This window comes from Neodiprion pinetum, chromosome 7 (assembly GCF_021155775.2).
Source record: "Neodiprion pinetum isolate iyNeoPine1 chromosome 7, iyNeoPine1.2, whole genome shotgun sequence".
Classification (NCBI taxonomy): domain Eukaryota; kingdom Metazoa; phylum Arthropoda; class Insecta; order Hymenoptera; family Diprionidae; genus Neodiprion; species Neodiprion pinetum.
The window spans coordinates 17,424,757-17,437,654 of record NC_060238.1 but is presented as its reverse complement, the minus strand read 5'-3'; the positions used below and the strand labels follow the sequence as shown (position 1 = coordinate 17,437,654).

General features: G+C 33.2%; 2 protein-coding genes across 10 annotated transcripts in view; one reads left to right on the top strand and one right to left on the bottom strand.

Annotated features, from left to right (window-relative positions):
- The window catches only part of LOC124223568 (probable ATP-dependent RNA helicase DHX35), a 44,199-nt gene extending 38,925 nt beyond the window's left edge, over positions 1-5,274 (top strand). Inside the window, exons 9-12 of the mRNA XM_046635694.2 lie at positions 1,263-1,549; positions 1,663-1,968; positions 2,064-2,217; positions 2,892-5,274. Of these exons, the coding sequence (XP_046491650.2) occupies positions 1,263-1,549; positions 1,663-1,968; positions 2,064-2,217; positions 2,892-3,018 (874 nt within the window). The 3' untranslated portion in view covers positions 3,019-5,274. The remainder of the gene's footprint in view (positions 1-1,262; positions 1,550-1,662; positions 1,969-2,063; positions 2,218-2,891) is intronic.
- The window catches only part of Calpb (calpain-B), a 30,337-nt gene that overhangs the window by 5,601 nt on the left and 11,838 nt on the right, over positions 1-12,898 (bottom strand). For 2 of the 9 annotated variants that reach the window (XM_046635678.2, XM_046635680.2), the window contains exons 12-14: positions 10,605-10,739; positions 6,350-6,477; positions 6,059-6,254 (exon numbers count right to left, since the gene is read on the bottom strand). In XM_046635678.2, the coding sequence (XP_046491634.1) occupies positions 6,059-6,254; positions 6,350-6,477; positions 10,605-10,739 (459 nt within the window). Of the gene's footprint in view, positions 1-1,885; positions 3,048-3,488; positions 5,805-6,058; positions 6,255-6,349; positions 6,478-6,497; positions 9,429-10,604; positions 10,740-12,898 lie in introns of those variants that run through there. The other 7 variants (XM_046635683.2, XM_069137990.1, XR_011177689.1 and 4 more) reach the window with 6 other exon arrangements.

Here is a 12,898-nt window from a genome sequence, read left to right as displayed (position 1 = left end):
GAATTCTGGATGTTTTCACCCAGATCGTAGAGAATGTTCGTGAATGAACTACATAGCTAGCTCTTAGAACAAGTCAACATGCAGCTCGGCAAAATGAATAATTGAAGTATAATATGTATGCAATTCTTTCCGATTTGAAAAGAAAATTTTACTTGGAAAATAACTACAGGATCAATCTGGTTTTAAAAACTAGAAGCTTTCAAGTTCTACGATTTTTTTTCAAGTCATTGAACATCTCTACTCTAACTTTACTATTTCTTATGGATGATAGTATGAAAACACTTTATAGCGTAAAATATATAGATATTTTTCTCCACTATGGGAATACGTTTAATATTTTTCATAATCATACTTGGGTGCTCATATGCATAATACGGGATCGAAAATTATATTACTTATTCATTTCGTTTACAGTAAACGACTATTTTGGAATAAGGGGATTTCACTTGAAGCAAATCAGTAATGTTTTGCTGTCTTGCCGTATCAGGGGGTCAAATTTTTCAACTGAGGATTTGTTTCGGAACATTATTTGTCTGAAGGTTTTTCGCAACAAATTTCTACTTGTTGTTTTTTTCCCCATAATTTATAATTTAGTTGCCAGCGCAATTAATAAAGTTGATGTTTTTGCCAGGATTCTGCAATAAAAATTAGGTTTGAGAAAGAAGTATTTGTTTTGCTTACTGAAAAAACAGTTTTCCGTAAATTTCATTGAATGTATTTTCTCGCTGAATGTATGTAATCGGTTTTTATCAGTATATATCTGTAGCAATAGTTTGAAACTTATAGAAAAAAAATAGATATTTACCTATCGTACTCTTGATAAAGAAAATTTTAACAAATATTTGACTTGAAACAACGTACTATTGGTATCTATGAATTAATTTACATAACATCCGGATTAACAAAAATTTTTATGATTGTTCTGCAATTTAATGCTTGCAATCTTCAACATTCTGGATTCAAAAATTTATTCAAATAGCATGAACTTGTTAGTTCATAAATAATACAATAATTCGCAGTTTGATGAAATAACTAAAAACTTAGCTGGAAAAACATGGAACAAAAATTTGTAATTTAGGAATATAATAATCTGGTAAATACTAAATATTCGACTAACTCGTAATAAAATTAATGAAAAGTAACGATTTTTGACGAACCAATTTCGTCAAGGTGATCCATGATCAGTTACTGAAACTCTGGAAAAATGTGATCTCGAGAGCGATGGAATTGCAATGTCAATGAGATTATTTGTATATTTTCAGACTCTACACAGAGGATGCTTTTGACAAATTTGTTGAAGCAACTCCTCCAGAAATGCAACGTTCAGATCTAGCACCTGCCATTCTACAGCTGAAAGCTCTGGGCATCGATAATGTCTTGCGATTTAATTTTCCCTCACCACCACCAACAAAAAATCTTCTGTGTGGCCTAGAACTGCTTTATGCTTTGGGGGCCATTGACAATAATGGAGAATTGACAAGTCCGTTGGGAGCAACAATGGCAGAAATGCCATTAGATCCCGTCTATGCCAAGTGTTTAATAATCTCAGGTGGGATCCTACTCTAGCGTCATAATTTAGTGTCCCTCAGATGTAATTGTTTGCTTCAGCCCAAATTCTCAACACATTAGATGAACTGTTTTCAATGAAAAAATTGCTTATAGGTACTATGGAATGCTCAGCAGAGATAACAATCATCCTAGCTATGCTTCAGGTGCAAAATGTGTTTACAATACCCGGAGGGGGTCAAGCAGCTCTGAAAGCACGAGTTGCACATCGCAAGTTCGAAGCAGAAGAAGGGGATCTGATCACGTTGTTAAATGTCTATACGGCCTATGAGTCCCAGAAAGTAACAAGCTGGTGTCACCAGAATTTTCTCAATCACAAAACGCTACGAAGAGCCACAGAAATTCGTACCCAGATGTGTAAAATGCTTAAAAAGTTGAATATTCCACTTATCTCTTGTCAAGGTAAGCAATTCCGTCGAAATGTGATTAAGTTAAAGCCCTTTTATGGACGAGAGCTTGGTAAAGAGTTATTTACAAAATTCCACTCTACTTGTCAGGTGACACCGAAAAGGTTCTGAGGTGCATTACTGCCGGCCTTTTTCCCAACACTGCGTATCTTCATTACACTGGGGTGTACAGGACCGTTCGAGGTAGCAGGGAACTTCACATTCACCCCAACAGCTGTCTGTACACTGTTCAACAGCCTCAATGGTTGGTATAGATATTTTCGAACATGAGTTTCAAAGAAACGTAGAAAAAAAGAAGAAAATTTTGCCTCTTGGACGAAATGCTATGTATAATAATGCGGGGATGGTGGAACTAAAAATTTTTTCAATCATTTCTAATTTCAATCCTTGAATTTACACGTTGTTTACTAAAATGTAAAATTGAAATTCTCATGAATTTCAAATATCACCAGGTAATTTAAAAAATTATCCAGATGTGTTGGAGATCAATTTGCTTATCAGAGTAATGCTAAACAGTTACATAACTTTGCTCATTCAATTTTTTTTTTTTTTTTCAATCTTCGTGGAGATAAGTCATTGTCAGTTATACAAAACTTTTTTTCTTTTTATTCCAAGTAATTTAAACCAAAGAATATTTCTCTAAAAAATTGCCTAAGTGACCTTAAAATACCCTGATGATTCCAGGTTTTTCCAGAACATGGATACCCTGTAAAACCACTAATGTTTGTAAATTGGAAATATAACTAGTTTAGAATACTCCAATTAATTTGTTGAACCAGAGTAAAAACTTGATCTAAAATACCTGAAATGTTTCAATACATACATCGTTTTTTATTCGAGTAGCCACCTCGAAAGTCAATTTCCAACATGCCATACGATATTGTAAGTTGATAGTATTCAAATTCATTGTAATTCCAGGCTCATCTTTTGCGAAATTTTGCACACCAGCAAAACGTACATGCGAGAGTTGACAGTTGTAAAACCAGAATGGCTGGAAGAACTAGCACCTCATTTCTACCAAAGACGTGCCATTGATCCCTTCTAGCCCCCCAATGGATGAAAATGAATGGATCGCTGTTTTAAAATACATCATAAACAATGGAAGAATTTTCAACCACTAAAACCATGAGAGAAGTTTCAATTTTTCCATCAATGACTTTCATTAGATAGAAAAAATAGATATGAATTTTGGCAACTAATAAATTGGTACTTTGTGTAAACCGAGTTGATTTATTTTTTGTTGTCGTGATCAATACTCGAACTGAATCCGCTTACTTATTTCTACTGATGCTGCATATTAAAAAGTTCTGTAAGTGATAAGTGAACTTAAAAATTTCCTGTACCCCCTTAGAGTCTTGCAACGTTTTGAATACAAAATAGGATAATTTTAGGAAATTTGATGAAATATGAAATTACAGGATGGGAAGAAAATTAGGAACATTAATTATAGCCAACCAAAAACTGTTGAGGAAAAGATAGGAATTTATGTAAAAATAAATGGGACTCTTTAGTGGATTGGTGCACGGTGCGTAAATTTAATAAGTATAAGAAGAATACACAAGTTTCCTAAGGAATATAAAAATAAGTAAGTTGAAATATTTATCTACGTGTATGGTTTGAGTGAATGGGTTGTTCGGCATGATGTTTTTGCAGTTTTGCATATCTGTAAACCTCAAGGACAGATAACTAACTTATGAACCTTCGTGATTAAATTCACGTAAATGTATAGAGCTTCAACTTTCAGATTTTCAGTGTGATCTGTTGAGTTCCGATTTATTATAAAAAAAAAAGAAAAGGAAATAAATGAAAACAGTTGATAAAATATTAAGAATTCCGAAAAACATTTCGCGGAAAGATCTAATTTTTTGAAGCATACAGCATACAAATTTACTCAAAATCTAGAACTTGACTGTTTCTTCTAATGCATGAGGCAAACAACCCTTGCATCTCACAATCGGTTTCTATCACCTGTATTATGATGATTTTTATCGAGGTATGTAATGCTAGTACTTTTCTTCTGTCATTTTTTCAAATGTAAATATTATCAATGTGATGACATTTATTTATTATCTCCAATACTTAAAAACAACTCTATGTAATATAAATATTTATCATAAATTAAAAACTATATATGTAAATATACTGTATATTTTAAAGAAAATATCATTCTGATGCTACATATTAGACACAGTAGCGTTTATTGGTGCCTTCCACTCCCGGTATCCAATTAAAACTAATCCATGGTTCAGTTCTGTACGAATTGCAATTTATTACGTTGCTTAAATCAAGTATATTTCAAATGCTCTTCCGGCTATTGAGATTACCTTTATCAACCATGTCTCAGTCTTCATCTGATATTGGAAGTAAAAAGCTTAATGAACAATATGCATTCAAGCATAATAGGGATCTGGTTCGCGACGTTTCGATGCTCGAGCTACCTTAAGGCATTTTTTGGCGAGAGCTAACAGGAATACTCGAGAGTGCAACAACATGGTATATGGTTGAGCATGTATATATGTATTCTAGGCATCCATGGGTAGAAAACAAATAGTACTGGTTGTATATATTATATACGCGATTTGAATTTAGCATACTGACTTTTGAATAAGACAGACATGCGGAATGAGGTTAAAAAAGGCTTTTTTAGTGCCACAAAGTAATTGCCATTTTGTAGACATGCAGCATACGAGTGGGATTTGAAAATTGTATTTTGTTAATCCGAATCCCACTCACTCACTGACCATATTTTTGTACATTTTTTTATATATAAAAGCTAGTTATAAACATCAACTATATACTTTGCACCATGAAACCAACTCGCTAATCATAATTTAGATAGCTATTCTGGTCCTGCTGCCTATGCCTTATTTGAAGAGGTGGGTTGGCCAAAATGGATACTTTTTATTAATTTCATTACAAGATACTAGCAAATTGAGTATTTATTGAATTATTATATTTGAACAAATCTACTAGATTTTTAACCATTTTAAAGCGATTAGAAACAAAGCTTCAGTGTTTAACTTTTTTTTCATAATTCGAGTAATTACGATTTTCTGATTTTTGTAATTTGTATAATGATTTCATAATTACTCAATGTATGACTATGTCGTGATGAAATTAATAACAAGTCGTAATTTTTCGCCAATCAACCTCTTTAAGGTATCAGGATCCCTGTATACAGCCAACATAAATTAAACCTGTTTCTGTTTGACATCATTGTTTCTCCTGCAAATTGAACCAACTTCTACAAACTTTGATGTTTTCCCTTTACACACATAGGAGTTTATCATGCAATAATTGATGAATTGGATGAAAAATGATTATGCCCCGAAAGTGAAGATGTGAGTAAAATATTAATAATGTTCTCTCGATAAAACTGACTCTAAATATTAAGTTGGTAAGCCCAGTTAGCTTGAACACTTGAATTGACGTAACACAAATGGATACACATGTACTTTAAAAATTATCTGTACATTTATGAATTGATAGAGTAAATCTGAAACGCATAAGCTTACAAACGAATATTTAGCGATAGTGAGTTATTAGTTACAATGAAAGAGATGATCAATAAAGCTTAACAGGTACGAAAAAAGGAGTTTGGAGTTTTGAAGAAATGAGAGCTTCAATTGTATTTAGCTTCCAGGATTTGAAAAATGTAGTACTTCAAAGTTTCACGTTGACCAACATCTGGTCGATAATTTGTTCCTGAGTTTGTGCTTTTGGTTTGCCTCTTTTTTGTTATTGATTACGAATACAATGTCTTCTCAACCCATTCTTCCATTGTAAAAGTAGCAGTGTTTGTCTTATCTGGATCGCGTTCTCTGAATATATCTACAAGCGTGAGTTAATCATGAGATATTACGAATATTTGTTGTTACCAAAGAATCGAGTGTCGATTGTTAGTTATTAGTAATGAAGAATATATTGTTGTTAGATTAATTAAAGTACCAATCCTTATGTTGTATTAAGTATACTCTTCAAATCACGTCTAAAATTATACAATTTCTCGTTTTGAACTGACCACGAAGCTGTCTCATGATTCTGTGAATCTTTTTTGTTCGTTTTGTTTTACCAATTTGACTCACCAATCATCGTCTTTAGACGTACAGCGCACATGATATAGTCGTCGAATGCGATCATTCCATCCTTCGTTCCATAACGATGTACAAGTACGTTCAAAATATGATTATTCATGCGATAGCCGGCGCTATTTAAAGCTTGTCTAAGCTCGAACGCGCTCAAGTATCCAGAACCATCTCTATCGTATAATCTGAATACAGCCTGAAGAGAAGAATTTGGTAACATTCATCATGAGTTATATGTATAAATGAGCTTGGCAAATTATGATCGATCGATTAGAAAGCACCTATACTCACCCTCCAATTTCTAATGTCATTCCAAAGTGATTTGAACTCTTCAAATCCTAGTTTACCGGAACGATCTGTATCCAGCATGGCAACCATACTACGGCATATATCTTTACTGAAACCTTCGTTTTGCAATTCTGAAATAAGATATCATTGTAGAATGAATAGCTAGATTCATAATGTAGCTGAAAGGTACTATTTTTTGTTTTTACGAATAGAATTTTTAGGGCTGAGTATAAAATATTTGTAGCATTTATTAAAATTTATTTAATTAATAACAGATTAATTAGCTGTCAAAGTTGTTATATGCGGTATAGCTGGTTATAGAGGTCGGTTAATTAAGCAAACCTATAAAAATAGAAAATTGTAGAATACTTATTACGAGTGACATATATCTTTCTTAATGAGTATCGATTTGTTACTACATGATCATGTTGTCAACAAACTGCTACTTGTTTGATGAATTGTGAAGCACATACATGATCGCTACTTATCTATTGCTACCTGTTTTTTTATTAACATCTCTGTACATACATGTTACATTGTTACATGTTCAAGACTAAGCGTTAGTAAATAGGGGGAACTTCAGTTCACCAAGGTATCGCAATATCAATGACGCTAAGAATTTTTGCTGTCAGCTCACCCATAAGAACTAATTCAAAGTTATAGGGCCTTGTACCATGAGATTGAAAAAATGTTCCACTTGACAAGAAAACAATAATTTCCCGTGTGAGATGATCTTTGAAAATGAATATCTACTATTCTAATTCTTCGAAAAATATTTGGAAGAAGATACATGTAAAACTGGGTATGTTTTGGGAATTTTTATCTTGACAAACAGTTATTCAATTTAATTGGGGTTCAGATTTTCATTTCAACTCTAACCCATGCCCATAAGAGGATGGATTTCCCCGTTTAACCCCTTCAGGGGCACATTAAATCCACCAAACGGGTTTCAATAAAATTTGGTATGAAGGGTTTCTTGGGTCGCTGATTACAAATCTGAACTAAAAATTTGACAATTCAAAATGGTGGATCCATTACGGCGGACAAAAAGCGAAAAAGTCATTTGATTTCGATAACACTCAGTGTGCGGGAAGTTTTCGAGGTTGCTGATTATAAATCTGAACTTGAAAACACAAAATTCAAAGTGGTGGATCCAATGCGACAACGTCAAGTGACTTTTGGGATTTTCCGTTCAGTAGATTCAATGTGCCTCTGGAAGGGGTTAACTGGGAAAATCCACCCTCTTGCAGGTACGAGTTAGAATTGAGATAAAAATCTGAAAAAATAAGAGAATTCTTTGGAGCCGATTTAAAAATGACCTTTTTAAGGACCACCCTAATATATACTCCCTTAAATACATGCATATACTTTGTTCAACAAGAGAACAACCTCAATCTGCTAATAGGCTGTGGTAGAACAGGGAGAGCTGTGGTTGGTAAAATTTTCAGCAAAAAAAAAATGATGCTATTTTGTAGGTCGAGAAATGAAAAAAATTTGTTCTCTGGTTTTATTGTAACCAATATTTTTGAACCTACTTAAGAGTATGTAGCAGTCCTACCTTTACCGACTGAGTAAACTCACCATTTTTCTTCCTATATTAAATAAACAAATGAACGGAAACGGTTCCAATTTCAGCGGTGCATCGATCTTCCGCAGCGGAATTCAAGAAAGTTACTCATAATTCGAATATCGTCAATAAAATTTGTGGTTTTTTTCATACGTTACTATTCCCACATTCTCCGCAATTCAGGGGCCAAAAAGTGCATAGCTGTGATACTTTGCGCAATTGAGGAAAAAATTAGAAGTAAAATGAGCCATCGTGAGACTGTTTTCATGCAATATTGAGGTCGCTAGACGAGAACTAAGAATTACAATAATTTCGTAAAACCAAGGAACGTTTCAACCAAGGAACGCTCGGCCGTGCGCCCAGCATATCGTAGGAGTATTTTTTATTTACGAAATTATTGTAATGCCTGGTTCTCATCTAGCGATCTTAATATTGAATGAAAACAGTCTCACGATGGCTCATTTTACACATTATTCTTTCCGGAATTGCGCAAAGTATCTCAGCTATGCACTTTTTGACCCCTCCTTTTCAATCGGCAAATGTGTGAATAGTGACGTGTTTCAAAAAATTACACATGTTTTGGGACAATTTTCGAGATATGACTAGCTTTCCTGAATCCTGCTACGAAAGAGCGATGTATCGTTGAAATTTGAAATTCGAAACCCTTTCCGTTTGTTTGTTTATTCAATATAGGAAGAAAAAGGGTGAGTTCGCTCGGTCGGTAAGGGTAAGACTGCTACATGCTCTTAAGACTCATTCTCTTGAAAACCCGTTACAAGATCAGATGAAAATTCTGGACAGTGGAAAATCGAAGGTAAAAGTTGTGAAAGCAAATGTTATTGAAATAGGCTTTAGTTTGAAATTCATACATTTCTCACAGCGTGATAAGCACGACCATAATATATACCTGAAAACATAAATTCGAATGTTATAAACACAGAATGTAATAACAAGAATACATGACGTCCCGACACTCATATTAGTTAGATATCGTATTATACATTCAACAATGCTGCCATGATTAGTAAAGTTATATATACACGTACATAACGAAATTTGATGAAATAGTTCCTTAATACAATGAGGATTTGGTAATTTCAGCTGTTCGAAACATTCAAGGAGATGATTAAACAATTTGAAATAATCTTAAAACTTCCTTATATTATACCGTAATGCACAGATGTCAGTGAGCAACATATACATATATATATATATTGTGCATGTAATATACAATACATATAGGTAATGCAAAGTCTGTACTTTGCAATTTTCCATGTTCAAATGTTCCGTTGAGTCACAGAATAAAATTTGGAAATGGAACGTGGGGACGGAGGCTAAATTATTATCTGTACCTTCACCTATTGTAAACATACCAAACATACAAAGAGGAAACGTGAAACGCCACCAGAGTGTTACGCAGGGAAAATTACTCTAGTGCGACAAAAACTTGAGAGGAGAAGCATAGCATGTTGAGACACAATCACCTTCGCAGCACTGTCAGCAACGGTCGGTTCACTGATTTTTGCACCCATGGACAGGACCAGTATATGTTCACATACAGAAAGGGAAATAGTATGTCTGTATAATCAGACTTTTGATTAGAAACTTGTAAGTCTCTGTAGAAGTTCGAATACCGTGAGGTAAGTAAGTATAACACATTTGGATTGCAGAATACGTATGAGTAAATTTTGCTTCTGAATATAATAAAAAACTACATTCCGACGATGATTCTTGATCCTACTTTTCATCCCTGATAAAAAAAATTCCTATGATTTTCTACAAAAATCCCTACGATCTTTATGGAAATTTGGAACACACCTCTAGTATTTGAATGTGGCTTTTTTTAGAGACTTTTTATAGGTAATTGTAGAATGAATTGCATTTTCGCGACCGTTTTTCATATATGTAATGTTGAAATGCATATAATTTGTATCGTAGAATTCCTGTTTTAGAGATATAATAAATGTCAATTTTTTGATAAGACTCGCCTATTGAGACAAGGTGAGTTCAAAAATGCACGATAGCGTCCCTAAATCCATCTAGATCATACACAAAAGATTAGAAGAGTCTTTAAACATAAACCCAAATTCTGCTAGGTACTTAACTTGTCTGCAATAAGTTAAAAAATACTATTTCATACTTTCTCGTACATATTCGTAATCTTGTCAACAATCATTCTTAGAAATTAATATATTTCCAGAAATTGTATGAAAAACAATCATTTCATTATCGAGATCCAGATTTCCTTAATACTTTCAAAAATTTTCAGTTTCTATGAAACAGATTATGATGGGAATTCGTACAATTTTCCAAAAGGTTGCAAAATTTTATTTTCATTATAATGGCCAGTGAACTTTTTTATTTTTGTTATAAAAAATTATCAACTATCATCATTTTTCATAGTATTTTGTACTCTTATGGGAATTTGTGGAGTTTAATTTAATTTTATTGATTTGATTTTTCAATAGCAATATTTCGTGGTTTTCTATAAATGAAATACAAAAAAAATAACCATTGTCTACAACTTACTATAATTCTATATTTTTGTAGAATAGCGTAGAAATTATTTTTACCAGGGGCGCCTAGAGTAAAATATCTTTGCGGAAATTCTTGTTTCACAGTCCAACGTGACGTCACATATTCATAATTTTTCGTCTATACTGTTAGGTGGTAGCTTGCAGAATACCTTACCTACAGGTTTATTGTATTGCTCGTTATTACAAACAAGACCACAGAGTAACGAGATGAGCGTGTCGACAATGGACCCTTCTCCTGGGGTGATTTCTGGGGCTCGAGCCTCGCTACGTCGAGCAGATGATGGTAGCTCTATGCGTAACACACACTACGAGTTAGCTAGACTATTAACATATATACATTTGGATTAATGTCCACCGCGCTGGCAAATATCAATTCTGACAAGATTTGCGTCATTTAGGTACTTTTTTTCTAGATAGTGAAGGTGTCGTTAATTTGTCTATGTATTCAGTGCAAAGAGAATCCTAGAACAATTGTATTTGTAACATCATAATGTAGAGGTATTTTAAAAGTCTACAAATTTATACCTTATACAGAACATCGATTCAGGGTTTGTACTCTTTTTAGAGTCTAAATATTCCCTCACTTTCCCAGGTAATCCAGTCGTCTAATAAGACTTTTCCAATAGCTTTTCAAGAAGCATATTCCTCAATAATCGCTATTTTGTATGAACAACATTACGATAAGTGTACCAGTTATTGACACGTTTAGACCCAATTATTGCACCTTTTATTTTAGAAAATTATAAACTGACGGCGCAAATTGTAAATTTCTCGACGACTAAAACCAATTGCCAGAGGGTTAGACACTATATTTTCCAAGCAAGTATTGGAAAAACTTTTTATTTCTATGTAGGAGAAAAAAATTCATTATTACAACAATGTTGTCATTTTGTATGGCCTTTTTTATCAGCCAAAATTACACCTCAAGACAGTTAATTTGAGTATCGACTGTTGTAATCAAGTTAAAACGCGATGATCAACAGAAATCGTCAATACTAGAGAATTTGTATCGCTCAAAATATGTGAAAGAAATGGCAGAAAAAATGTGTATTCAATTTCTCTAAATACAAACTACTTTGTTCTGAAGAGATGAAATTCTTGCGTTATTTATAACATTTATCGACTTATATCAGTTTTTCCACATGTGTACCAACCCTGTGTTATCCGTTCGTAGAATGAAATATACATGCAGAGTGATTCCGACAATTTTCAGCAATCGAGAATTTTCACCCACTTCAATTTTCAAATATATATTTTGTATTATGGCTCTAAATCTAGGAGTGATTAAGTTAATTTCTAGAGACACAGTGAATATTCAGTTCAGAATCTACGATTTTTCGAGTTTGCTATAGGTTGTTTTATAAATTTTTTCAATTTATAGCTGATACTTTGACTGAAATGATCATATGTAAAATTTCTCAGGTTTCAAACTTTTCTTGAACAAGTAACATCCTTTAGTTATATCTCATACAATTGATGTCCAAGACATGAAATACGTAACTTTTCCAATGCTTTAAGACATAGTTTCATTAACTTTATCATCACTTCAAGCGTTAACTTTAAATAAATATCACCATAATCTTAATTTAGATTTGAGTGATGGTCGCTTTTAGTTTTTCAAACACTTGTGTACCCTAGAAGCTTCCAAACCATTCAGCGAACAAGTATGAAAAAATTCACCACCGATTCCTAGCTTTACGGCTGTGATACAAGAGATTTATTTGAAAATTTGTATTGGAATTTGATTCATAAACATCATATCCCACGTTAAGATTTCATTCCCAACATATCTTAGCACTGGGCCATTGCCGGATAGATCAGTTTAAAAAAAAATTAGGGTTTTGATTAATTTATAAATTGAATTTAAAGATATGATTCAATTAACTTTATGAACTACATTTAAACAGTAGTTAACAAAAAAGGAATGGAATATTTCGGATGATAATTACAGTAATTATGCCCTAACAGAATTGATTTAGCGAAAAAATATTAGATCTTAAACAGAATTCATATGTTTACTAGCAGCATATATTTTTTAAACAATCATGTGGTGCAGCTTAGGAAATTATGTGAGTATAATTTCAACTTCAGGTATGATGTCGATCCAAATTTTTAAACACGATGTTTTTTTAACCATATTCTGAGATACGATGTTCTTGAATCAAATTTTGAGACGTTGCAATGTCGACACCCAAAATTCTGAGGTACACTGCTTTCGAACCCAATTCTCAACTACGATGTTTTGATCAGCCATTGATAGGCGATCACAATAGCTTTGAAACAAATCATCAAAGGACTTGAGATTTCCTCTATGAATTGTCTTTTCTAAATCTTTCTCACGAATCTTCTTAACCCTCAGCGGTCGCACTGGGTCATTTTTGTTCCCAGAAACCACGTATTTCTTATCGGATGACTAACAAGCGCGACTGCAAAGGATTAAAAATTTGA